The 27,144-nt window shown below is 51.7% G+C and overlaps 1 protein-coding gene across 18 annotated transcripts in view; it reads left to right on the forward strand.

The window, feature by feature from the left end:
* Window positions 1-1,713: 1,713 nt before the first annotated feature.
* The window catches only part of EPS15L1 (epidermal growth factor receptor pathway substrate 15 like 1), an 89,627-nt gene continuing 64,196 nt past the window's right edge, over window positions 1,714-27,144 (forward strand). For 11 of the 18 annotated variants that reach the window (XM_074337976.1, XM_074337977.1, XM_074337984.1 and 8 more), the window contains exons 1-6: window positions 4,025-4,210; window positions 23,092-23,133; window positions 23,325-23,414; window positions 23,872-23,919; window positions 25,769-25,864; window positions 26,576-26,638. In XM_074337976.1, coding sequence (XP_074194077.1) covers window positions 4,040-4,210; window positions 23,092-23,133; window positions 23,325-23,414; window positions 23,872-23,919; window positions 25,769-25,864; window positions 26,576-26,638 — 510 coding nt within the window. In that variant the 5' untranslated portion in view covers window positions 4,025-4,039. Of the gene's footprint in view, window positions 1,820-2,948; window positions 3,117-4,024; window positions 4,211-23,091; window positions 23,134-23,324; window positions 23,415-23,871; window positions 23,920-25,768; window positions 25,865-26,575; window positions 26,639-27,144 lie in introns of those variants that run through there. The other 7 variants (XM_019736823.2, XM_074337982.1, XM_019736828.2 and 4 more) reach the window with 5 other exon arrangements.

Raw genomic sequence — 27,144 nt, forward strand, 5'->3', positions numbered from 1 at the left:
AGCCTCTATAGCATCTCCTGGAGATTTGGTAGAAATGCAAACATCTCAGGCCCCTACCCAGCTCTATAAATCAGAATCAGAAATCCAGTCTGTGTTTGACAAGTGATGTGGGTGGTTCCAGGGCAAGACCCCCCCTCACCCCCTACTCCCTATCCCTGCTCTAGGCTGTCAGCAGGGGTACAGCATGTGTCTGCTTGGTCCAACGTTGGAGCACCTGTGCTGAGGTGCTCAAGGAGCATTTGGTGGGTGAATGGTTGTTGAATGAGTCACAAAGCACTCTGTGCTCATCTGAATGGCATGAGGCACCCAGTCACTGAAGACACTGGAGCAGCAGTTCTTGAGACTCCAGAAAGAGCAGGTAGACAGGAAGCTGTGCCCCACCCCTGAGATTGCATGGCCTTCTAGCAGCCATCATCATAGGGGACCAGGTAAGGGGAGGTCGACCTGCCCTGAAGAAACCTTGGGCCACTACCATCAGCTGCCTGGCTGGTCCTTCCTTCCTCACCCTGTTAGTGGTGACTTGCCACAGATGAGTGGGTGTCCATAGCCAAAGGACAGCAACATGTGTTGTTCACAAAACTTTTTAACTCCCACAGCTGGAAGTCTTTTTAAAAGAAAAGGTTTATTGGGCCATTGCTAGCAAGAAAAAAAAAGGGCAGTTCCTGGTGCATGAAATCTAAACCCCCAGCGTGAGTGCCAGGTGGAAAAGGCAACATGTCTGCTGTCTTAGAGTTGGCGAGCGTTTCTTTCACATCAAGTCGTGGGGGCAGAGATGTACGTTGTTTTGAAAGAATTTTACGTTGGCTATAGATAAAGGAGAAGGTGAAGCATGGTGAGTTCTGGGATAGGTGCAGAGTCTGTAGGTGGTGGGCAAGTCTGGAAAGTTCATGTGTAAACAAGAAGCGGAGATGCTGGGGTTCAATAGCATTTGGCTATTCTTTTCGATAATTGCAGAAATAGCCACTTGGAAGTTAATGCAAAATTCCAACGTACACTCAGGAGTGTGAGCAGTCTTGTTAGCTAGCCCCCAGTTCTGTCTCTCACTCCAGCCCCGGTAATTTAATTTAGAACATCTCAGAATTTCTCTCTTATCAATGTCTGAATAAATAAATGCCCCTCCAGGAATGGTGCTCCAGCAAATATCAGGTGCCTGTTCTGTGCAGGGCACAGTGTGAGGCATAGAGACGGAACAGCAGTAAACACATAGCACCATTCCCTCTGCAGAAGAGGAGGGGGGGGGGGTGCAGAGATACTGTCACACAGCTATAAAGTGGCGGCTGGGAAATGACCCTAGGCGTTGTGCGTGGTCCTGCAACACAGAAGAGGTTGTCTCGTAACCGAGTTTAGCCGAAGCCCTAAGGGGACGACACAAATTCGAACACAGACACACAGAGCTATCCTAGGAACAGGACGCTGTGGTGTGGGGCAGGGAGAGGATCCCGACCCTCCCTCTGCAGGGTAGGCAACGGCCTCCTCATACCGCATTTCCCAGGCGCACGGGGAGGGGAACGGCATTCCCAGAAGATGGCCCGGCATCGGCAAGGACCTGTGACAAAGTCGGACAGCGGGACAGGGTCTGCGAAGTTCAGCGGACACGCGGATACCCTCCCCGAGCTTCCCCCGCCCCACCCCTTCTCGGCCTGGGCTAGGCTTGGCTGCGCGTGCGCGGCCTTGCTTTGGCCCCGCCCCCTCCTAGATCCAGCTGCGCGCGCACCGCCCCTCGCATCTACACGCACGCGCGGCCCCGCCCCCTACCCCGGCACTCGGAGCCCGAGTCCGCGGGAAGATGGCGGCACCGCTCCTCCCGCTTTCTCAGCAGGTACGGGCCGGGTGGACGGGCGGGGGCGCGGCGCCGGGGCGCGAGGTGGGCGCCGCTGGAAGGCGGAGGCGCGGGGAGGCCCGGCCGAGCCGTGGTGGCTCGCGCTGAGGGGCCCCGGCGGAGGGCGCGCGAGTGGGCGGGCGGTCCTGAAGGTGACAGGCCGCCCCGGCCCGCGGCCTCTCGTGCCCGAGCGACCCTCGGCGGGGGGCCACCAAGCGGGGCCGCGGCTCCTATCTGCTCGGCCACGGGCCCGGCCGCCCTCCACCGCAGATCCCAGGCCGGGCGAGGCACGGTGATTTCGGGCTTCCTCCCGGGGAGGTGGGCGATGGGGAGCGAGCATATGTGCCGGTGCTGCAGCCCCGCGAGTCTTTGTCTCCTGCCGGATCCCAGCGCCGGGGTGGACAGTGTCCCCGTCGGGGTGGAGGGCAGAACCCCGCTGGAGCCAGGACCCGTCAGCAGCGGGATCCCGGACTCTTCGCTCCCTCCCTTGGGAGCTGCTCCTGCCACCCTTGAGCGGTAAAAGGGGGGATCACAGGTCTCCCGGCACCTTTCTGTGTTCTCAAATCCGCCTAATGTTCTTTCTAAGGGGGCAATAACTGGCGCGACACAGACGTGCAAAAAAAAGAGCCATGCGCAAGCAGCCCTGCTTTCTGGGAGGGACCTTCATTCATTTATCCATCCTTCAGATGTGTGTTGGCCCAGGTGCTGGGAGCGCAGCAGTCACCCAGACAGACAAGGTCGCTGCTCTCCTGGAGGTGACACTTTTGTGGGAACTAGAAAACTACCTGTGTCCCGCTAATAACAGCTGCCTTTATTTATTAAATACCTGTGTCGTATTTGCTGTAATACTGTATTAGCACTATGCCAGAATTACCTAGCTCAGCATCAGGATTCAGAGTGAGGACACAGGGTCAGATTATTTTGTGTTCAGTTCTTGGCTCCAGCACTTATTCCTCTGAGTGTCCTTGGATGAAGCTCTTAGCCTCTCCACGCCTCATTTGGAAAATGGGAATATGAAAAAGTATTGAGCTAATGTAGAAATAAGCATGTAAAGCCCTTAGAACAGTGTCTAGCACTTCAGAAGCACTCAGTGATACTAAAATATAATCATCATTTAATTCTCTGGCAGATTTGGACATGTGGGAATAGAGACAACAGGAATAAGAATTCCAAACCCTAGGAGAGCTTATAGGCAGGTTGACATGACTGCTCAGCTGATCCAAGGAGAGAGAAGTGCCTACCTGCTAAATCTTGCAAGAACTAGCCAATTTGTAACAGTACGTTAAAAGCATTAAAGGCAAGTGGTTACTAATTAACAAGTTCTTCTAATGTGAAAGTTCTCTGTATACTAAGTGTCCTACAGATGTTGGGTGGTATTATTAATAGCCAATTGCTTAAGTTTAGGGTGTAGGGTGTGAAACTCTTAGGCTCATTTAATGTGAAAGTGTTTCTGGGTTCTGGGGTGAATCTTTTTCAACTTTCTGTCAAATTTTGACATTAGCCTTAATTTGAACTTGGATGACAATAGCTAATGTTTATTGAATGCTTTAAAGTTCAAGTGCTTTCTAACATGTTGGCATTTATCCACACAACAAAGAGGGGGGATTCTTATTTTACTAATGAAGGATTGGAGGGGATTCTTATTTTACTGAGGAAGGATTGGCTTTAGAGCAGGGGTGTCCAAACTTTTTTCAACGTTTTTCACCAAGGGCCGTATGCGGTAAAATACACAAACAGCTGGGCCACTCACTCGAGGTAAAGTACGTATTGCCTCACCTGGTTTATTTAAGTAAACTAAATATATTTTTGGAATTTGCTGCGGGCCAATTAAAAATGGATGCGGGCCGCAGTTTGGATACCGCTGCTTTAGAGGAAGGCTGTGAGGTTGAGTATGAAAACCTGAATCAGGTCATGTGATTCACCTGCTTAGAACCTTTTCGATTCCAATTCCTCCCCAGGAAGCCCTGCTGGTCTGGCTCCAGCATCTGCCAGCTTCTGTTCCTGCTCTTTCTGGCACCCAAAGTGCAGTCATACTTGCTACTTTTCTGTTCCCCCTGTAGTCCAGGCTCTCTGTCCTCAGAGTATCCCCAGAGGCTGTTCCTTCTGCCGGAAGTGCTCTTCCCTGCTTCTCCCTTGATCTTCCAATGTCTGGCTCCTTTCTGTCCTTTAGGTGGCAGCTCAAATGTCATTCTTCCCAGAGGCCTTTGCTGGTCCCCTGTCATGAGTCGACTCTCCCCCCAGCAGTGTGTCTCCTCACGTCACCCCTCAGCATCAGGCATAGTCCACAGATGGCTGTCGGTCTGTTTGCTGTCTCTCTCCCAGTATACTGGGCGCCCAGTGAGAGCAGGCACAGGCCTCTTGACTCGCTGCCCAGCACCCAGGAAGTGTCAGGTAAACCCATGAAGCAGGGACCAGCGACTCGCCCCACCCGGCACCATTCTCAGGTGTTTTTTTCTTCTCTACATGTGGTTTGGGGGCTGGGGTAGGAGCAAAATTGAATGAAGAATTTTAAGAGACTGACAGCCTGGATCCTGTGACAAGTTCAGGTCGCTGACGTCTGTTCCTTTTCCTTTATGTTTGTTGAACAAAGGCGTGGCCAGGTTTTCTTCCTTCGTGTCATTATGTCAACACTTCTCTATACCTGTTCTTAACTGAAGCTCTATACCAGGTGTTTCTGTCGACTCAGGTGTGAGGCACAGTTCTTCCAGGTGCTTCCAGCCTGGCTGAGGGGATCATATGGTTCACAGATAATTCCAGGGGAAGCGTGGATATGATTCCAGGATACTTTCTGGTTGGGGCAGTGGGGAGCCCCCTGGAGCAGGAGTCTGTGCTCTGGTTGGATTGAGGTGTGTGAGTGACCGGCTGACGGTGAGTAACGGGGTTAGCTAGTGGCTTTGCAGAGGGGCCGGAGTGGGGTGTTTACCCTCTGCCCCCAGGTCTGCCGGTGCTTTTCCCATCAGCAGCTTTCCTGGTCTGCTCCCTGCTCTCCGCTACCTATGACATCTGTGTAGTTCCTGCTGTAGGAGTATTTTTACTTTGTTGTTTTGTTTTTTTACCCTCCATCAGCGTCTCGTTGATTTATGTTTCCCCCGGCACAGCTTCCCTTTGCTTTGCGCACCCCAGAAACGTGTGCCCATTACCCTTTAGTACCACGCGCTCTCACAGGGTACTGGTCACTTTGCTATCCTTAACACGAGTGGCCGTCGTTGGGGCTGGTCCTCCCTGAGCCCAGAAACACTTGTCACTGTAGCCTACCTGTGGGCCTTCACGTTCTGTCTTCTGCCCCACACTTTAGCCTCTCCTGCCTGTATCCTTTCTCTCGATGTGCTCTGTCTCTGGCAAGTCTGTGCACCACACTCTAAGCCTGCCTCCCTCCCCAGTGCCCTGGAGTCCAGTCTCCTGTTTCTCCTTTGCCCCTGCCAGCCTTCCGGACTCTGGAACCAGTCACCTCCTTACCACACCCACAACGTTCACGGGCGGGCGCTGTCCTCTGGTGCTGAACCTCTCCCTCCAAGTTCATCCCACACCACTGTGGGATTCATCTCAACCACATCCTCACCCACCTGCCTGCTCCAGAAACTTCTAGCTGCTCCCACTCCCCTCCCCCCAGTATGTCCAGCTTGACTGCTCCTGGCCCCGCATTCCCACACCCCTGCTCGTGCTCTGTTTGACCTTGGGGGCTCACTCCCACTCTCCCGCCATCTCCACCCACCCCCTCGCTCTTCCCACTGCTCCCCTCCACCCCACCTTGGCTCTTGCTGGAACGTCAGGCCGGGACCTGCTGCACCTTGCCTGCCCTAAGGCGGCTCCCAGAGGCCTCTTTGGTGGTGTCTTCTTCCCGCAGCCCTACCTGAGCAGGAGCTCCTCTCTCCCATCCCTCCCATGGGTTCCTTGTGTGGTCCCTGGACCTAGGAAGCACGCGGGAACTGCAGGACAGCAGTGGGCTCATTGGTGTGGAGAGTCTGCCCTGTGCTCAAGGAGTTCCCTCTGCCCCCACCCCAGGCCACTGGGGGCCTCCCCACCTTGGCATGTGCTCCCCACACCCAGGCACTACATGTGCATCTCCTTAATATGTGCTGCGGTTCTCGCAGGTTTTTATTTCCGTTTTGCACACGGGACACCGGCGCAGAGGAATTGCAGTAACTTGCTAAAGCCCTATAGCTGGTGGGTGCAGAGCTGGAGTTGACCCACATCCGCCTGCCTGCAGAGCCCTGCTCTTTCCCCTCTTCCAGGCAGCCTGCTGGGCACCCCGCCCAGATGACACCCGGCCAGTGTGTCTGGAATGAATGCCGAGCCTTTGGGACACTTGTTTGTCCTTTCGTCCCTTGGGTTTTTTTTCCTCTACAATAATTGCTCGTCTCTCTACCTTATTGGAACGCTGATGGTGGTGCGGTCTAAAGTGGTGGGCAGAGAGCTGGCTTTTCGAGTCGAGGTGGGCCCCACCCATAAGATGCAGGAGTCCTTGGCTGTCCTTCTGTCTGATGGACCAGATGCATCAGCCCGGTTTTTGTGCCTGAGTAGCTCCTGGTCAAGCAAGAACATGTAAGGTTTGCCCCCTCTACCCCAATATCGAACTTTAAAGCAACTTTCCTACTCTTGCTTCTTAACCCCAATCCGCTGACCTGGGAAGTGGAGTGACTGTCTTCAATCAAATGGCACCCGAGAACTGAATGTCCACTCTCCGATGCCTCAGGCTGTGCCACATTGTTGTGCCGACAGACGGACACACTGCCACCGCCCCAGTGAGAGGCACCTCATCAGCCCTACTCCTTGGGGTGCTCTCAAGTTCTCCCCACCTTGACCTGACCTGAGCAGCCAATGTCTGCCCAGAAAGCTGCTGCGTAGTCTTCCTCGGAGAAGACTCTGGGCCCCATGACCATTTGAGAGTGCTTGTATGTCAGGATTCCTGTATTTCAGTGCTAGGATCCCCAGATATTCTTTCAGTGCCCTCAGCTATGTGGTATTTTCTGCACCTCAGTTTCTCCATCTGCAGATTGGGAACAACTGTATATAACTGCCTTTCGGCAGTGGAGCGGGGTGCTGGGTGGGCTGTCATTGTGCTCATTTGTGTATCGCTCCGGTTGTTCAGCAAATATTTACTGGGTATGTTCTCTTTGTTGGGCGCTTCTGAGCAGGGGGAGGTGGCAGTGAACCTGAGGACAGCCCTGCCCTGTGAAACTGAGTTTCTAAGGAGGGGGCACAGATTTAAGGAAATGAGCAGGCACTTAGAAGGTCTGGCCCATGGCGATGCAATTGTGCTGTGAGAACTGTGATGCGAGGAGGTTACGATCCCATACGTGAGGTCCAGGAAGGCCTCACCACGCAGTGCCGTGGACTGAGCAGAAAATGCGTTTTTGATTGCTCAGTTCCCCCCCCCCCCCCGCTGGTCTCATCCTCGCTTTATAAAAGGTAAACTAAGGCCAAGAGGTGTTACGGCGCTTGAGAAAGGTTGTGTCCAGCAAGCGCTGAGCCAAACATGGCTCTTCTGACCCAGGTCTGGGCTCTACATTGCTCTGTAGTTGCCTGTTTTGGAAATGTTTTTGGATTTTTTTCTTTGCTACCAAGCATTACAAGGGTGTGAGAGCTCATTTGTTGTAAACACTGGTTGTGCTACCTAATCACCAGATACTGCGGAGTCTGGTGGAGAGCAGATCACTTGTTTACATTTTTATTTTATTGTTTTAATCTCATTGGAAGGTGGAGGTGGGAGACATGGAAAGACTCCCTCATCGTCTTTACGCGGGATCAGCAGGTCTCCCTGCGGGAGCAGGTGCCCCATGCTTCCCGGCTGATGCAGAATGAGCGGGCCGTACCCACAAAGAGGGTCGACTGGGCCCCGGTCCCAGAAGGGACTCAGGCCAGGGGTGGCCGGAGCTGGGGGGAGGGGTGATGACTTGCTGCGTGAGGGAGAAGGGGGCGTTTGGACCTGGCTGTGGGGACACTGAAAGGGAGGGAGGAGTGGCCTCTTAGAGGCTACACGGAATAAGCAGAAGCATAGAAGCCAGAATTCCAGCTCAAAGGGCCAAGTGCGAGGCTGGGGCTGGGCCTTTGGGGTCCACATTCCTCTTTTTCATTTGGGTGACTTAGGATGAAGGGTTTGGTAAATGGGGCACTCGAGTCTATGCCTGGCCTACAAATTGGCCTGTGACAAAAGGCATGGATGGTGTCTGCTTGCCCAGAGAGTGCCTGGTGACAGACGTGGGGGAGGAAAGGAGACCTGCCCGCTGTGTGGCCCAAAAGTCTGCTCCTGCATAGGTGCTTTGCCTGCCATGGTCGCGCCAGCTCTTAGTGCCATAAGCCGTTGGAGGGAAATGGAGGGCACAGATGACCAACACACAGCCGTCTCCTAATTTCTGTCTGGCTCTGCCTGCTGGGTGTGATTCTCGATAGCAGAATTGATTTACTGATTATATTTCGCACTGGCTGATATGAAGCCAGCTCTTGCGTATACACTGGTTGGAAGCAGGCAGAGGTGGCGCCAGGAAGCCGGGCCGCCACTGTCTGTGGACTGGGCCAGGCCTGTGGCCCGTCCAGCACGCGGCACACTGTGTCCTGCAGCGTCCACATCTGCCCTCCCCGTTCGCTCTGCCTCGAGCCCCTGGGCCCTTCTTTCAGGTGACATTCCTTCTTGCTTCAGGGCCTCCACACATACTACTTATTGCCTCTGTCTGGAATGTTCTTTCCCTTTCATCTCTGGGTTCATCCGTACGTATTCTTATGTCTCAGCTGGCACATCGGCTCCTCAGGTGAAGCCTCCCCGACAGACTGTCTCCCAGGCTCGCTGTTCCTGCTGGTGGGGATGCCCTTTGCTTTTACAAATGCCAGTGGGTAACTTTGTTTTGGGATCGTTTGACTGACGGTGTCCCTCCCCCGCCACCTGTGTGCGGCCCACACAGGCAGGGACTGTGCCTGTGCCTGTTCTCACGTCCTTGTACCCCAGGTCTCTGCTCATTTGTTGAATGAATGGCTGAGTGGGAGGGCGGGTCCACAAGGTGGGAGGCAGCGAGCAGCTAGCAGGTTCTTGAGGAGTCAGGTGACAAGTTTCGATTGTCTGACTGCTTGTGCAGGGAATGCCCAGGCCTGGCTGTGACATGGGCAGGAGGTGACAAAGAGCGCCCTGGCCTGAGAGTCTTCCTGGAAGAGCAGAGGGGGCTGGCTGTTTGGCTAGGGGCCCTCCGAGTAGGGGAGGAAGCAGGGTAAAGAAGCTGGTGTGGTGTGTGTAGCCAGCAGGACAAGACAAGCCTGCGGGGAGGGGGGGGGGGGTGCCAGGTGGGCGGCTGTGTCAGCTGAGACGAGACCCACCACCTTGCAGCAGGCCCTCTGCGCCAGGTGACACCCTACGTTCAGGCACAGTTGGGAAGCAGCCCGCATTCTGTTTGCTGAGCCCTGCCCTTGAGATGGGCTCTTCTGTAGCTGGGCACAGACACAGCATGGCAAATGCCCGCCGCGCGGGTGGAAGCCCTTCACTGGGCTGGAGAGGAGGCGGAGGCTCCTGCATCTCCCTCTTCTGTTCCCGCAGGACTGATGCACTCACTACAGGAGGCGGCCTGTCAGACCTCCCTCCATCCATACACCTTCCTCTCCTTCCCTGATTCTGGTAACCCAGGGGCCTCCAGAACGGTGTTGGGAGAGACTTGGGGCGCAGGTCTCACAGGGAAGTAAGGGAGTGTGGTTGGATACCCACTTTGTCATCAGGGAGCCCTCACTATCGTCGGCCCTATGCTCGTTTCTGAACCAGGAAACTAAGAAGGCAAGAGGTGAAATGACGGCTTTTAGGCCTCCCAGGGAGGTGGGGTGCCTGGATGATTCTCTCCTGTGGGTGCCACACAGTGGGCCCCTGGGAGGGCAGGGGCAGCTCTGTCCCTGCTGTGTCCCCAGCCCCTGAGGCAGGCAGATGATAACCATCTTGATTGACTACTGCACACTCTGAATAGCAGCCGGCTGCAGCCTGTCTCTCTGGCTGCCTTTGATGGCAGTTGATCTGCAGGGTGTTTTCTCTCTTGGGGAAGAAACAGGCTCATGGCAGAGTGTTGCCTGCCTAGACCCACTCCCCTGGTGACTGACCAGTGTCCTGGTGCCAAGCTCCCAGCCCTCCCCTGCGGCTCCCGTTTACTCTTCTCCTGCTCTAGGAGGGCGTGGGAAGGGATTCTCTTTCTACCAGTGATTTACTGGTGACAGTAATAAATGTTCCTGTCAGTCATTACATGGATCCATTGCAAATTGGCTTTTCTTAATCCACATAGGATGTGCTTTTCAATTTTACAGTTTCCAGTGCAATAAGAAAATGCCTTTTCAGACTGTTTGTAAAGGGGAAAGGTTAAACGGGACAAAAACTGTTGATGATGAGGCCCTCATATGGAGACTGCTTAACTGGGACTGTAAAATTCTGGGGGTGGGCTAACCTCCATCCCCCCACCATGGAAAAGGCACAGTTTGTAGTGGGGGTCCCAGAACCCCATAGACCCAAGTGGAATCGCAAACGTTTCTCCCTGTGGGTGTTTTCCTGGATAGAGATCAGAGCGGCCTCTGGGCCTGCGGGGTACCCCTACCTCCATCTGGACACTTTCTCCGTGGAGAAGAGGATTCCAGAGGGGCTCAGAGGGGCTCAGCCGCCACCATGGCGGCTGAGTGGGTCAGGGGAGCCTGCGGCTTGCTGCGGTGCGAGCCTGTGCTGTTACTTCGCTTGCTCACACACCAGGCCGATGGAAGCAGCATTTCCTTTCAGGCCAAGCTCTTAGTGTTGGCATTTGACTTTGTGGATTTCATTTTTTTCCCCCAAATAATTTGGCAATTTCTTTTTAGTTTTCATCTTCCAGTAGGCTGTTTTTATTTATTTTTTTTATTTTTTAAATTTTATGGGGGAACAGTGTGTTTCTCCAGGGCCCATCAGCTCCAAGTTGTCCTTCAGTCTAGTTGTGCAAGGTGCAGCTCAGCTCCAGGAGCCGTTTTCAATCTTTAGTTGCAGGGTGTGCAGCCCACCGTCTCATGCGGGAATTGAACCAGCAACCTTGTTGAGAGCTCACGCTCTAACCAGCTGAGCCATCCGGCCGCCCCTCCAGCAGCTCAGCGGCAGCTTGTTGTCTTCAATCTAGCTGTGGAGGGCGCAGCTCACTGGCCCATGTGGGAATCGAACCAGCAACCCTGTTGTTCAGAGCTCGCCCTCTAACCAACTGAGCCACCCGGCTGCCCATGGATTTAATTTTTTTGGTTGACTTTTAGCCACTAGAAAATATCCTTTAATTCGCAGCCACATAAGTGGTTTTTTTTTATAGGTATCTACTCGTACTTAACCTACTGTGTGTGAAATTGTATGTTTTAAATAATTGGTGACTGAGACCGAGAACTGGTAACAGATTGTTCTGTCCTGGTTGTTGGGTGCAGCTCCGCCAACTAGTTAGGAGAGAAAACTATAGCCGGCGTTTGGGGGACGAGTTCATCATTTGGCAGCGACCGTTTGGTGTGGCAGGTTGTAAGGACCGTGATTTGACACTGCAGCACAGCCCTGATTGATGGGTCGCCTTGCCTGCCTTCCCTCCCCACCCCCTTGATTCTTTGTAAATAAAGCGGGCTCCTCTGGCTCAGTAGTAACAATAAGAATCACCATAATGATAGATGTGTAATGGCTTCCTGGTGTGGCGTGTAGCGTGTAGCATGTGCTTTACCTAGTAGCCTCATTTGATGCTTACAGTAATGCTCAGCGCGGCACGACATTACAGTAGGCCCTCCTGATCCCGGGGGATATTTTGCAGGGCCCCCAGGGGGTGCCTGAAACGGCACATGACACCAAGCCCTATATGTGAGGTATAGCTATATGTGAGAGACATGTACCTTTTCTCTTAAAGGAAGCACCTTACGGCTTCTCTGTGGCATATCCGAATTGCCAGCATCACTGCTCTTGTGCTTTGGGGCCATTATTAAAATGAGGTGACTTTCTACAATACTGGGTCAGTCAGTCTGATAGCTGAGACGGCTAAGTGACTAACGGGCGGGTAGTGTGTACCGCATGGAGATGCTGGACAAAGGGACGATTCATGTCCCCGGCGGGACGACGTGGGGATGGCTCAAGACTTCATCTTGCTACTCAGAACAGTGCAAAATTGAAAACTTACGAATTACTTATTTCTGGAATTTTCCGTATAACATTTTCGGACCACAGTTGACTGTGGGTAACTGAAACCACAGAAAGTGAAACCGCAGATGAAGGGGGACTACTGTCTTCCCACGTTACAGGTGGGGAAACTGAGGCTCAGTGAGGCTTCGTGGCCTGTCTTCCCTTTGCTGCTGAGTGGTGAGCTGTATATGCCTGGGCTCTGGCCTCTCTGCTCCCCTCTCACCCTCTCCCTCCTCAGGCTTCACCTAAATCTTATCCATTCCGTGAACAAACATTTACTGAACCTGTTGTGTATGGGCCCAGCAGTGCACAAGGTAGAATTAATGTGAAATCTGCCCCCTGCAGGAATTGAAAAGGTAGGGGGAGGTGATCATTACAGCCCCTTTTGCAAGTTTGGGGCTATGGGAGTGTGAGGAGAGACTTGTTTTTGTTTTGTTTTGTTTTGTTTTTTAAAGATTTTTTTATTGGGGAAGGGGAACAGGACTTTATTGGGGAACAGTGTGTACTTCCAGGCCTTTTTTCCAAGTCAAGTTGTTGTCCTTTCAGTCTTAGTTGTGGAGGGCGCAGCTCAGCTCCAGGTCCAGTTGCCGTTGCTAGTTGCAGGGGGCGCAGCCCACCATCCCTTGAGGGAATTGAACCAGCAACCTTGTGGTTGAGAGGACGCGCTCCAACCAACTGAGCCATTCGGGAGGCAGCTCAGCTCAAGATGCCGTGTTCAATTTTAGTTGCAGGGGGCGGAGCCCACCATCCCTTGCGGGACTCGAGGAATTGAACTGGCAACCTTGTGGTTGAGAGCCCACTGGCCCATGTGGGAATCGAACTGGCTGCCTTCGGAGTCAGGAGCATGGAGCTCTAACCACCTGAACCACCGGGCCGGCCCCCCGAGACTTGTTTTAATTGGGGGGAATTTGGAGGCTTTTTAGAGCAGGAATGCTGGAAGGTAATTGGCCTTCAGCAGGCAGACCCCCCACTCCCTGCCCCCCCCCAGCATAGGGAATAATTTGTGCCAAGATAAGGGGTGAAAAGTGCACAGTGTGTTCAGTAGAGTGGGAAGGAAGGTGGGGATTGAGGGCTGTGTATGTGTGAGTGTGTGTGAGTGTGTGAAAGTGTCTGAGTATATGTGTATATGGGTGAATGTGAGTGTGTAGAGTGAAGTAAGCCCGGCAGGGGCAGGAGGTGGCTGTGGGATACATTGAGGGCTGGGCTGAAGGGCAGGACGTCACAGTCCTTCAGCCATTGTGGACGATCTTTTTGAGCAAGGAGTGACCATGTGCTGGAAGGAATGGAATGGAGAGAGGGAAGTGGCGAAGGCAGGGTTGAGCTGGGAGGCTGGGGCCAGGTCTGGGCCAAGGTGTGTGCAGAGTGAGGCGGGTGGGCAGGCCAGTCCTCTCTGCTCTGCCCACCTAATTCCTCCCTCCTCCCCTGTCCGTGGCAGGACGAAGCTCCATTCCTCTCCCTGTCCCCACCAGAGAGCTTGCTCTTTTGTGTGCGTTGTTTCTCCCTGACCAGACATTCAGCTCTGGCAGCAGGGCCGGGGTTTTTCTCACCTGGGAATCTGGAGCCTAGAGGCCCCCCAGGCTCCAGAAGAACAGTGGGCACTGGGAGGCTGGCGATGCCGCACACAGAGGGCACGGTGGGGAGGAGCGAGCTGACATGACCTGGCTTGGGAGGTCTGAGAGTTCTTGGTAGGGACCTACCTGAGTTCTGGGCAGTGTTCTCTGTTAAGGGGTGGTATCATGTTGGGCCAGGGCTCAGAAGGTGGCAGGGACCTTGGAACCCTGGGGTGGCTGATGAAGGAAAGGAATTTCGGGAAGGTTCAGGGCATATTTGGGGGAAGTTGGGAGCGCTGTGTGTGGTGGGTGCCCTGCTGTGTAGGGGCCCTTAGTGCTGAGCCATCACCCCCATGCGTCTCTCCAGGGCCTTGCTTAGCACCTGGCCCTTCATGTAGAGGAAGGGAAGACAGGATGGAGCAGGGCTGTTCTCTGAGACGCCTGCAGGAGCCAGGCTGGACTGTGGGGATGTCCGCGCCATTTGGGATCTTAAAGTAGCATTTTCAGGAGGAAGGGCTGGTATCTGCTTCCTGCTCCATCCAGGCTGCCTGGGAGAGGTCGGGGCTCTCCTGCTCACCCAGACCCTTCCAGCCCCATCCACCAGCTCCCTCCACGGGGCTGCACTTGACCCTGCGCCCCAGCGCACACGCCTGTCCATCTGTCCCGGACCCCCCTTCCTCGGTGTTTTCCTGCCAGTGTCCCTCCGTCCCTCGCACTGGGGGCCTGTCCAGCTCCCGCGCTGCTGCGCAGCCTCTGCGCCCTGTGCCCTGGGCAGCCTCAGCTGGGGTGGTGGCTGCCCCTCTGCCCTCACAGGTGTGTGTCCTGTCTTCTCGTTACAGCAGGTGGCGGTTCTTTGTGTGTGTTGTCATTTCTAATGCCGTTCTCCTGGAAGAGCAGGAGCACCTCAGTCTGGGGGTGGGTCCCCCTTATTTGCTACTGCACCTTCCCCAAGGCCTGTTCCTGGGACCAGGCAGGCGCTCAGTATATACAGCTGGAATGGCAGTGAGGTTTCCACCTCCATGCCCCAGTGGGGCACCTCAGAGAAACAAGTTTAAAGGTCAACTGTTTCTCCCCCCACCCTCCATGTGTTTCCACACAGCGAATCACTGCGTTCCTTAGGCCTCGTTCTCCTGGAGGGCTGCCCCCATCTCTCCCTGATCCCTCCCACCTGGCGCTGTCTGCCCTCCTGTCACCCCTTCTGCCAGCTGAGTGCATGTTCAGGTCACCTCCTCACGTGTACGTTTGCTCAGGTTGCCTTCAAGATGACGTTCCTGGCTTCTCAGCGAGGCGTGACAGACACTGTCATCTTACTGTGTCCACCCTTCCTGCCTGGCTGACACCATGCTGAGTGACCCCGAGTCCCTGCCTGCCCCTCTGCCATGGAACCCACCTTGCCCACCCCGACCCTCGCCCAGGCTCTGGGGACCCTGGCCTCCCGCTGTCATACCCCTCGGCACCCCGCACTGGAGCCCCCTTGCTCTGTAGCTGTGGGCTCACGCTGCCGCCCCTTGCTGAGCCCCAGAGCGCCTTCCCACACACATTTGTGTCTTCCACATGTCCCCGCAGTGTGAACTCAGTGTGTTTGCTGAATGAGAGAACGAATGAATTCGCAAGTCCACGAGTTGAGAACTGGTGAATCCAAGGGCTGACCACCCTTTCAGGAAGTTTCTGTGAAAGGTAGGGGGAGGCAGTAGCTTGAAGTGGAACTGGGGTTGGGGAGTGTATTTCTGGGAATAGCACATGTTTTCACACGGAGCTGGGGTGGAAGGAGAGTGACCAGGGAGAGGACAGGACTCGAGACAGCCAGTGTTTGACCATCGCTCATCCTGTGTCATTCTCCGATGGTGGGGATGCTCACCTTCATTTTTCCAGATGAAGAAATCAAGGCACAGAGAGGCTGCTCACACTCCCCAAGGTTGCACAGCATTCCAGTTGTGGGGTAGGACTCGAGTCCACATTTGTATGGCGGTGCTGCATCCTGCACAGGGCAGTGTGTCGGGTGGCCTCTGTTTCTCCCTCACTTGCATTTCTGGTAGCCGGGGCTGAGAGGGAGGGTCTCCTGGGAGCATTGCAGCTTTCACACCTCGATTCTGTGTTCTTGTCCCCTTCCCAGCCTTTCCATCCGCTCCTCATGGCTCCTGGCCCTGAACTCCCTTCAGCGGTCTTGTTCATGGTGACGTTTCATTGCATGTCTGAACTTGCAGCTGTGGGTCTCTTGCTCTTTGGTTCTGGAGGGCGTGAGAACTACCCCGTGTCATGTCGCCATGCAGGCCCTGAGTAGGTCGGACAGGGTCCTGTGCGGAAAGGTGGACCACGTCTCCGCGGGTCCCTCAGTGTGGTGGTCCTTTGGGTCCCTGGGCAGAACTCTGTGTCTTCCTTGAGATCCCTCTTCTTGTGCTTCTCTCTTCCCCTTTTCTGTCCTATTTACAAAGGCGGCGCGCACTAGTGTAGAACCCTGGAGAGCTCAGAAAGCCACGAGGAGGAAGCTGGTTCGCCAATTGGAATCCCTGTTAGCACGTGGTGTCCCTCCCGCCTCATTTCGATCCACATGGATTTGATCACCTCATGCTTACCAGCCAGGTCATACCTGCGGGAGCTGGCTTGGGCCCTCCCTTTCACTTGGCAAATACCTGACGCTCGTACCCCACTCATAAACATTCTGCCCGTTCTGGTCTTACTGCCTGCCGTGTGCTTTTCCATTCAGTGGAGACACAGCAGTTCCTTGCTGGCTTCACTGGTCCTCAATGGTTTTCAGCCCTTCACTGTCACCTGTAGCCCCGCCCTCCAGCTGGGCAAACTGATGGACCCCTCTCCTTTCCCGTCCGGCAAAGCTGATCCCTTTCAGGAGGAGACCTTACGGTAGTGGAGGGCATGCATGTGTGTGCCCTGCCTGTGTGTTTTAAAGAAATGTTAGTTTTTACTGTTTGACAGAAGGCGTGACTCAGTAAAGCTGCTCTTTGTTGACCCCACTTGACCCTGAAGCGGCTTGTGCCTTAGGATCTTTGCCAGGGCAGCAACACATCAGATGTGGGCCTTTAATTATGTAAAAGTTTAAACACACTGAAAGTCTCAGGAAGAGTTTAATGAGCTCCCAGGTACTCCCCACCCATTTACAATGGAGACCCACGTTTTGTAAACCTCTTTGCGCCTGTCTACCATTCTCCAGATCTCCCCGTATTCATTTTTATTTCTGAGGCTTTTTTAATCTTAGAAATCATATTGTAATGTGCATCTCAAACAGCAAGGCTGTTTTTCTTTACATAATCTCAGTGCCACGTCACACCTTACACAGTAATTCCTTAGTACTGTCCGATACCCATCCAGAGTCAAATTTCTCTGATTGTCTAAAAATGTCACCTTGCATTTGGTTGTGAGGTCTTTTAAGTCTTTCTTTTTTAATTTAAAAATTTTGAGATAATTGTAGATTCACCTACAATTGTAAAAAATAATGCGGAAACATCCTGTGTATTCGTTCCCCACTTGCCTCCAGTAGGAATGTCTTACACATCCGTAGTACACCAATCAACCAAAGCGTGTCCATTGCTGCTGCCAGTGGTGACATCTGTGGTACAGGGTCGCAACCAAAACACTGACAGTGCTGCAGTCTGGGGCAGAACAAACAGTTCTGTCTGCACAGGGGTCCGCCACTGCCCTTCTATAGGCACTCCCACTTCCCTCCCACCTCACCCCTTCCTTAACCTCTGGCGACCACTCACCTGTTTATTTCTATGATTCCAGCATTTTAATAATGTTGCATAATGGAATCCTACAGTACGCAACCTTTGGAGATCGGCCCTATCACTCAGCTTAAGCTCTGGAGATGCCCGCGGGTTGCTGCTTGTATGAGCAGTTCACTCCTTTTCATTGCCATGTATGTTCCATGGGACCAGTCACCCGCTGAAGGCGGACTGGGCTGTTTCCAGTTTTGGGTGATGATGAGGAAAGCTGCGGTACACATCTGCGTGCAGGATGGTCTGTGAACCCACGTCTTCATTTCTCTGGAAGAATTACCCAAGACATTTCCTGGGTGGAGTGATTGTCGTATGTTTTGTTCTTTTTTTTTTTTATTTTTCTTTAGAAACTGCCACGTTGTTTCACAGAGTAACTAGACCTTTTTCCATTCCCTTCAGCAATGTACGAGCTGTCTGATTTGTTTGTCACTCACCAGTGTCACTATCTTAGCCATTCTGATAGGTGTGGGGTGGCATTTCCCTGATGGCTAACAAAAAGCTGGCCATCTTTTCATGTGCTTATTTGCCATCTACATATCCTCTGGTGAAAGTCCCTTCATGTCTTTTTCCCATGTTCTCATTGCACTGTTTGCATTTTTGCCGTTGAGTTTTGAGAGTTCTTTATATATTCTGGAGACTAGTCCTTTGTTGGATATGTGATTTGCAAGTATTTTCTCCCGGTCTGTAGCTTGTCTTTTCATCCTCTTATCAAGGCCTTTGCAGAGCAGATGTTTTTAATTTGGATGAGACCCAGTTTATTGATCTTTTTTTCCTCTTATGAATCAGGCTTTTGGTGTCAAGTCTAAGAATTCTCTGCCCAGCCCCTAATTCTGAATATTGTCTATATTTCTTCCTAAAGTTTTTATAGTTTTACATTTCAGTCTGTGACCCATTTGGAGTTGTGTAAAGTGTGAGACTCATTTTCTTCCTCTGGATGTCCAGGTGTCCCAGCACCATTTGTCACACAGGCAGGCCTCTTTCCTCCTGAGTGGCTTTTGCGTCTTTGTCAGAAGTCAGTTGGCCACATCAGTGTGGGTCTGTTTCTGGGCTCTCTGTTCTGTTCCATGGCTCTGTGGTCTGTTCCTCATTACCTCACTGGCTTGATTTTTGTAGTTGTATAGCAAAGCCTTGCAACCAGGTAGACTGAGTCCTCTTTATTCTTTTTTTTTCCCAAAATTGTTTTATCTATTTTAGTTTCTTTGCCTTTCTATTTACATTTTAGAATAATCTTACCAGTGTCTACAGAGACTCTTGCTGGAGTTTGGTAGGAATTGAGTTAAACCTGCATATTGGAGGCATCCGCGTTGTCTGCACGTTGTTGTGTTGACCTCCAGAGTTGCCGATTGGTTTATCTTTCCATCAGCAGGGCCTGGCGTGTATTTCCACCTTGGCCAGCCCTGCAGAGACCCTCTCTTTGACTTCGCCAACCTGATGGCAAACACTGGCATTTTGTTCTGTTTTTGCAATACACACATTGAACATTTCCCCCCATTTTCTGCATCTCTTCTTTCTGAATTGCCTTTCCCTTATCCTTTGCTCATTTTTTTTTTTTTTAAAGATTTTTTTTATTGGGAAAGGGGAACAGGACTTTACTGGGGAACAGTGTGTACTTCCAGGACTTTTTTCCAAGTCAATGTTGTCCTTTCAGTCTTAGTCTTAGTTGTGGAGGGCGCAGCTCAGCTCCAGGTCCAGTTGCTGTTGCTAGTTGCACGGGGCACTGCCCACCATCCCTTGCGGGACTCGAGGAGTTGAACCGGCAACCTTGTGGTTGAGAGCCCACTGGCCCATGTGGGAATCGAACCGGCAGCCTTCGGAGTTAGGAGCACGGAGCTCTAACCGCCTGAGCCACCGGGCCGGCCCACCCTTTGCTCATTTTAAAATTGGGATGTCTGTCGTTTTCCTTCCGCTTTATAAAAGCTCTTTCTCGCGTCCAGTTATTCTCCATCTCTCGGTCGTGTTTACCGTAGCTGTGGGTTAGGAACCTCTAGTCGGGCAATTGGAGAGAGCACTCAGTTCTGGGAAGGTTCGTTTCCTGATGATTTTTGAGTAATAATGAGTTAAGTCCCAGTTTCCTCACCTGCAGAACGTGGCCGTGCACACAGCTGAGATGCTGGTTCTGCAGGCAGCAAGGGGAACTAAGGAACTCTAAGTGGAAGGCAATGCAAGGATTATCAAGTGAGCACTTCTCCAGGCCCTGTTTTCGCGTCAGCATCTGGTTTTCCTCATGGGGACTCAGACCCGGCATGTCTTTTGGTGTTAGATTCCTAACTTCCTGCAAAACTTGGCAACCGCATGGAAAAACAGCCCTTACGGGGTCTCGGTTTTCCTGGGGTGATGGCAGGCTGCGTTTCCAGTCAGTGTATATCCTCAAGTCTGTCTTGAGTCTTGCACTTTGACCTCATCTGTTGAATAATACACCAGCACGTGACTACGTGTGTGCACTTTCCCAGGTGAACATGCATGGGGGGCAGTGCTGTGGCCTCGCGCCCAGCTCTGTCATGCCTGGGCTGTTTTTGCAAGGGACACAGTGGCTTAGGGCCACGTGACCTGGGCACCCTGTGGCTCCGCCACTCATTGGCTGTGTGATCCTGGGTAACCTCAGCCTCCCCATATGCAAGTTGGGGTTACAATACCACCTGCTCATGGCGTTGCTGGGAGGAGTAACGGAGCTCAATCAGTGTGATCCACTGTGTGTCAGAATGAGGAATTATGGACACTCTTCTAAAGAAAAGTTTTACAATGAAGACAAATTTGCTTTAAAAATGCCATTTGTAACTGAGTGAGGTCAGCGATCCTTGCCTTGTTTTGCATGAGGAAACATACTTCCAGCAGACTGGGAATTCTCCTGGTTCCAGGCATAAAGATTTAGGAGTCCTGCCCTGGATGAAAGCAGGACTCAGAGCTAGGTGGACTCAATCCTGGGGGAATTAGGAGTGGCTAGGACCCCAATCCTCAGAGAGTCTCCCCCCAAAGTGGTTCTGCTGTGCCTCCTCTCAAGCTGGTTTTCTCTGGTGTTAAACTTGCAGGCTCTCCCCTGACTGTGGGGTTTTAAAGCCCTCCCAACAGAAGGATGGGAACTTGTTCTCCGATGTGCCCCCTCCCTGTCCCCATACTTGTAAATTGCAGGAGGATAGAAGGAAGAGGCCACAGGAACTTTTCATGTTATCTCAGTATTTTAAGACATGAAGAGCAACTAAAAGGTCAAATCAAAAGTTATTGAACCCCAACAATTCAGATGCCGCCAAGCCGAAGGTGGCACTGTAGTGATACAGCTGGTGTTAGAGAATGCTACCCCGGGCCAGCTCTGCCTCGCTCGCTTCCATTCTTGAAGCCATCAGCTAGCCCTCTGCAGTCGCTCACACTGACAGCCTTGTTCCCTGGCCTGCTCCCTTTCTGCCTGGGCCCTGGGCTCGCTTTGGGGTCAGACGTGGGCGGGCATCTCCCAGGGCTTTGTGCCAGCAGCTGTAACACTCCCTCTAGGAGACGTTGCCCACACCAGCCAGCTGGTTGTGACCAAGGTCTCGCAGGAGCTGGGCCACACACACTGCCCGTCATTGGGGATTCGTGGCATTGCCGCGTGTCTCAGCTCTGTTGCATTGACGTTTCGGGCAGCTTGCAGGTGTGACTCCACCGTCCCTGTGAGGAAGCAGTGTAGTAAGAGGAAGTGCCAGTTAGCCCTGGTGCTTTCCCTTCTTTTTCCCCTTCTGCTTTTGCAGTAGCTGAAGTATGTGTAATTAAATCCTGCTTCATTGTCCCAGCCCACGCCAGTTGATTCCTGTAGTCACAGAGGAGTGGCTGAGGCCCGCGCTGTCCCATCAATTGAGATCATTTGGGATCAATATCTGGCCCGAGCCTGTCGATGAGGTGAACCCTCAGCACAGATGGGCGGAGCTTGGGGCCTGGGGCTTCCAGTGTCCGACTCTTCAGGGTCTTGTTTCTCTTGTGGATCTTGTAGCTCAGAAGCACTTGGGAAATTTGAGACGGTTGTTATTTATTTGCCCCAAATACTGTCACTTTTTTCACTGGACTCACAGAAACTTGGAAACCTTGCTTGCCTGCCATGAGATTTTTAAAAAACGCCTAGGGGAAATGCACTTCAGACCTGCGCCACCCTGATTGTTGGTAGGAAGGGGACCTTTGTCTTCAGAGTGGGGGCCTCTGGGGTCTGTGCATTCCACTCCAGTAAGTCAGTGGCATGTACTGTGCTGTCTGGGCCCGGCCACTGTCACCCTGACTGACATGACAAACGGCTTGCCTGACTTTGCTTCCTGTGTCGGCCTTACTCTTCTGGGGACAGGTGTTTTGAAAGCATTTGGAGTTTTAAACTCACGATGTCACGCAAGGTGCGATGGTCGACGCTGCCACCTAAGGTCGTAAGGAGCTAAGGGTGACAGCCTCCCGCAACCACCGTGTCAAGTAGGGGCTCTGGGCAGGAGGCTGACGCTGGCCAGGGAGCTGGGCCGCCCGCTACCTCTTCATCCTCACCGGTGTCGTCCCTTTTTCTTTTCTCAAACCATTACGTCTCACCTTCCAGCCTTTCTTGCTTAGTTTTTGTTTGTTTAGCGTTTCCTGCCTTTTCAGAATCTCCTCTTCTCTCTTCCCCCTTTTCTTTGTTTTGATTTTCCTGTCTCCCCTTTCAGATCTTTATGCTCTTCTATTTTCATTTTGTCTGGGTATTGTTTTCGGTACTTTCACTTCTTTATACGTTGGCAGGTGCTGAGGTCCTCTAGAGAAGCTGACCGTAATCGCGCGTTATTTTTACCCTGAAATGACTCTTTACGGCATAGTGTATGCAAGTGTTGGGCGGATTCAAATTCAGTGACTGTAACAGGAATGTACCTCCCCCCAGGCTTATTCATTACAAAAAAAATCACATGACAGCATTCAAAGACATTTTAATAAGCACTGTAATCCTATCCCTCATCCAGTCCTCGTTTTTCCCTCTTTTTTCTCTTTAGCTGTGTTCACACTTGTTCTTCTATATGACCATACACGTAATGGTGTCGTCTGCACTTTCCTTTGCTCATAAAATCAGCAGCAGGTTGATGTACTGCTTTCCTCTCTTCACCCAGTAAAACACCAACGTGTGTCAAGCTTTATAGCCCCCATCTTTGTGGCTGCTTAATTCCTTCCCCGCTGCCACTTCCCCTGGGTGCCCCCTCCTCACCACTGGGGACGGCTTGCGGGAAAAGAGGCGCTGGACGTGGTGGGAAGTGCGAGGGCTCGGCTGCCAGCCAGGCTGGGTCCAGGGGTGGCCCTCGATTTACCACATGACACTGGATGAGGTTGTTAAAAGCAGTGTCTCAGGGATCTGATGGCCCGAATGTGGAGTGTCTTGAGCTGAGGACTTTGAACGTCTTGCTTACCATCATAGGAGTGGTTGCTGGCCAGTCAGTGTGCATTTCTGCACAGTCCCTGCCGTAGCAGGTGGGGTGACACCTGGGGTGGGGAAACCGGTCTGAAGCTTGTGTATCTGGTGATTCATGAGGATGTCAGAGATTCCTGTTCTGATTCTGGAGCCAGAGAACAATCTCACAGGATAAGGGTGTCTTTCTCCTCTGAGCTCCCAGACACGTTGAATCCATCGTTCAGCTCATGGAAATCACCTCGGGACTGCACTGCTGCCTGAGCAACCACGTTGCTGGCGCAGGACCTGGGACTGGCTCACTGAGCATTAGCATTTCCTTTTTCTAAATCCAGTAAGTACAGTACCTGTGTCTGAAACTCAACAGCAGTCTGAGTATAGAGGATGCTTCAGTGCCTAACTTTTGTTTTTTCACTATCGTATATTTTGGTAATGACAAAATTGAGGGGACAATGTGGTTTTTTTAAGAGGGAGTGTGTCCACTTTTGACCAATATCTGTGGTTTTGCTTTACAGATTCCCACTGGAAATCCATTATACGAGTCTTACTACAAGCAGGTAAGTTTCACCGGTATCTTTTTGGATGGAACTAGGGAGTAAGGGACCCGGAAAGCCCAGCCTGGAAGCCCCGCCCAGCCTCTGGTCGCTTCTGTTCTCTGGAGTATCAGCCCCAGTCAGTGTGGTGGGTGCTACCTTACCTGCAGTTCCGTTTCCTGAAGCCCCAGCTCAGTGTCCCTCTTCCATTGCAGGTAGACCCAGCGTACACAGGGCGAGTCGGGGCCAGTGAAGCTGCACTTTTTCTAAAGAAGTCTGGACTTTCAGACATTATCCTTGGGAAGGTACATCAAGACCGAGGGTGATTTCTGCGGCTGCCCTTGGGGTCCCCCTGGCAGGTGAAGGCTGTCCTGTGCAGACCCCTCTTCCTAAGGATGGGCCTTCTGGGGAGTGGGCGGGCCACTGACAGCCTCTCAGGGCTCTGATTGGTGGGCCCACATGCTCTGATGGCAGCTATCACCCGCTGCTTGGGTAGCAGACAAGAGGCCTGAGTGCTTAAGGGGTCTTGACAGCTTATGGATTTATGTCGTTTTGTCGGCCTGGGTGTTCTCGGGGCTCTGCCACCAACTGCCTGTGTGCCCTGGGGGGAGGGAGGGCACAGGTCATTCACCTGTTCTGAGTTTGGGGTTGCTCTGGCCTACCATTATGGCCCGTTTACAGCAGTGGCAGCTCCTGTTTTGTGAATAAATGGGTAGTGATCAGTCAGCGGTCGCACTCACAAGCGTTTTTGTGTTTCTGCAGATATGGGACTTGGCTGACCCAGAAGGTAAAGGGTTCTTGGACAAACAGGTATATACACGTATGCTCAGAGCAAGTGGAGGGGCCGGGCCAGAGCCCCCAGGCTGGCCACCTCTGCGCTTCCTTCCTGTTCATGCCACTGACACGTACAATTAGACAGGAGTGCGGCCATCAAATTGTTAAAATGGGAAGGTTTCCTTTTGAAATAAAGGTTTTTTATTTGAATACTTGGAGCCATCTTTCATGGTTAGCGTATCTTTTCCTATTTTGTGTGCTTACAATTGATTGAAATGTTTTCAAAACATTTTATTTTGGAATAACTTGAGACTCTCATAGGGTTGCATAAGTAGTTCCGAGTTCCCATGTCTCCTTCCTCAGCTCCCCCAGTGAGAGTAGCTTACGTCAATATGGCACCGTGCTCAGAGCCAGAAGCAACACCCAACCAGAGGCCTTACTCGGAGCTGACGGGTTTTCCATGCACTTCTTTGGGTGTTTTTGGGGTGTGTAGTTCTGTATAATTTTATCACTTGCATAGATTCATGTAAGCACCCCCACAGACAGGACACACATCTGGCCCAGCACCCTGGAGAATCCCCTCCCACTGCCCTTGGAGTCACACTGGAGCCCCTGGCAATCGCTGGGTCCTTCTCCGTCATTGTGTCATTTCAAGAATGTTCTATAAAGGGAAATTTATAGAACTTACAAATGATTTTAAATGGCCATATTTTAATTTAGGTCAGTGTAGTTCTCCCCAAACAACATTCCAGGGGATGTTTTTCCTGGTGACCCACAGCCGTGAGCCGCTGCTCCGCCCTTCCTGAGATTCACGCTGTGTGTCTGCCTGTATCAGGTTCTGAGCAGCCTCGGGGGAAAGAAACCTGGTCATTTTGCCTAATGCAGTCCCCCTAAACTTACTTATATCCCCTTTTCTCTACACTTTACATGAGTGTTTTTTCGACATCAGCTTGAGGAAGGCTGTTTATCTCTTTGGTGACCTTTTTAAAACCGTAATTGTGGTTATCGCTTTGAAGCATTCTATATTCTTGGGTCAGTTGAGCAATTAAATTAGGCGATGCTGCATGAGTCCACTAAGCCTGTGGTGTGGCCATTTCAGGGGTAGAAGGAAGGCGGGGGGAGCCACAGTCACTGATGGCGTCGTTCAGGTCCTTGGTCCCTGCGTGGGAGGTGACGTCCACGTGGGGTCACGGGGGGGTGGGATGGGAGGGTGGAGGATGCTCTGTCCATCGAGACCAAGGGGATCACAGTGAATCCGGGTGTAAGTTCCTAAAGAGCGGTGTCTGTTCCAAACCATATTTAAAAAGTCACGTATATGAACCATAATTCATAATCTTAAACATATTAAGCCTGCTACTTAGAGAGTCTAGCATTTCCTAAGTTTTGGCAGCTCATTATTTTTGAAAACACATTTATTTGAAATTGTACAGCATTCAGAATGCAATGGGCTAAGTCCGTTTTAGCATACCGTGTTTCCCCGAAAGTAAGACCTAGCCGGACCATCAGCTCTAATGTGTCTTTTGGAGCAAAAATTAATGTAAGACCTGGTCTTATATAATTTATTTTACTATAATATAAGACCGGGGATAATATAATATAATATAATATAATATAATATAATATACCAGGTCTTATATTCATTTTTGCTCCCAAAGACGCGTTAGAGCTGATGGTCCGGCTAGGGCTTATTTTCGGGGAAACACAGTATTCATTTAAACAGTATTCCCAGGGTGAGACCAGTTCCACGTGACGCTGTGACTTTCACACAGTCTTCCTGGTGAAGTGAGCTGAAGTCCCTCTTTCCCTGAAGCTTGTTGCCACAACCTCTCTTCTCTGCTGCAGATGGCAGGTAGGATTTACACTTCCCCCTGTTTTGGATTTGCAGGGTTTCTATGTTGCACTGAGACTAGTGGCCTGTGCACAGAGTGGCCACGAAGTCACCTTGAGCAATCTGAATTTGAACATGCCGCCACCTAAATTTGTAAGTGTCAAAATCCTTCAAGTTCACCTTCTAATCCCACCCATCTGTTTAGCTCACACTCTCTTTCTCTCTCCATGTTTTCTCTTTCCCTTTTTTTATTGAGATCAAATTCATATAACCTAAAGTTAGCAATTTTAAAATGAAGAATTCTGTGACATTTCGTGCATTCACAGTATTGTGCAAACATCACCTCTGTCTAGTTCTAGAACATTTTCATCACCCCAAAAGGAAACCCTGTACCCATTAAGTAATCACTCCCCGTTTCCCTCATCTCCCGCCCCTCGCAGCCACTGCTCTGCTTTCTGTCTCTGGATTTGCCCGTTCTGAACATTTCATGGAACCATACATCTGGCTTCTTTCACTCAGCATAATGTAAGGGATTGTCCAGCTGCGGCGCGTGGCAGCGCTTCATTCCTTTTCACGGCTGAAGAAGGTTGCGTTGTGTAGCCCAGCCCATTGTGTTTAATCTGTTCATCTGCCAGTGGACATAATAATTGATGTGCACGGATTTGTTTGCACACCTCTTTTCACTTCTTTGGGGTGCATACCTACGAGAAGAGTTGCTGGCTCCTACGTTCATTCTGGGTGTAACTTTTTGAGGTCGTCCCCAGTTTTGAAAACACTTTGAAATGTGTATCCTTTCTTGAAACACGTCCTCCTGTAATTTAATTCTGTGTGAGCCACAGCAGAATGTTTCTCTCTTTTTCCCAGCACGACACCAGCAGCCCTTTGATGGTCACGCCGCCTTCTGCAGAGGCCCATTGGGCTGTGAGGGTAAGTGACAGGGGTGGTACCCCTCGGCTGTCCTTCACGTGCAGTTGTTTTTGGCCATTACAATGCTACTCCAAAGATTTCACAGACCGGTTATATTACCTGCTGTCTCCGAGTGAGTGTACCACAGCATTGGGATGAAATACTTTTTCAAATGAAAGTCTTTGAAATAGCTGTGGCCTTATACTATAGCTGGGTGTTGCCTACGAAGGCAGTCAGCTAAATTTCAGGCATTGTATTCTGAAAGTTTTACAGTTGAAATCTTGCATTTCTAGTCATGTTCTGTGGTTTGTGCTGCTTGAGTTGGTTAATCAGAATAGAGGAGATATTGTGAGAATTCACAAGAGCTCCAGCGTGCTTTGGCTCCTTCTCTCATTTTCGGCTAGTTCACGTGGTATCCTTCCCTTTCTGATGCTCTTGTTGCTTTTTGAAAAGCTTCTCTCGGCGCATAAACTTTTTAAGAAAGAGATGTTAGGACTAGAAGGCAGTGTTACTGCTTCGAGAAAGAA

This window comes from Rhinolophus sinicus, linkage group LG07, assembly GCF_036562045.2.
Source record: "Rhinolophus sinicus isolate RSC01 linkage group LG07, ASM3656204v1, whole genome shotgun sequence".
Classification (NCBI taxonomy): domain Eukaryota; kingdom Metazoa; phylum Chordata; class Mammalia; order Chiroptera; family Rhinolophidae; genus Rhinolophus; species Rhinolophus sinicus.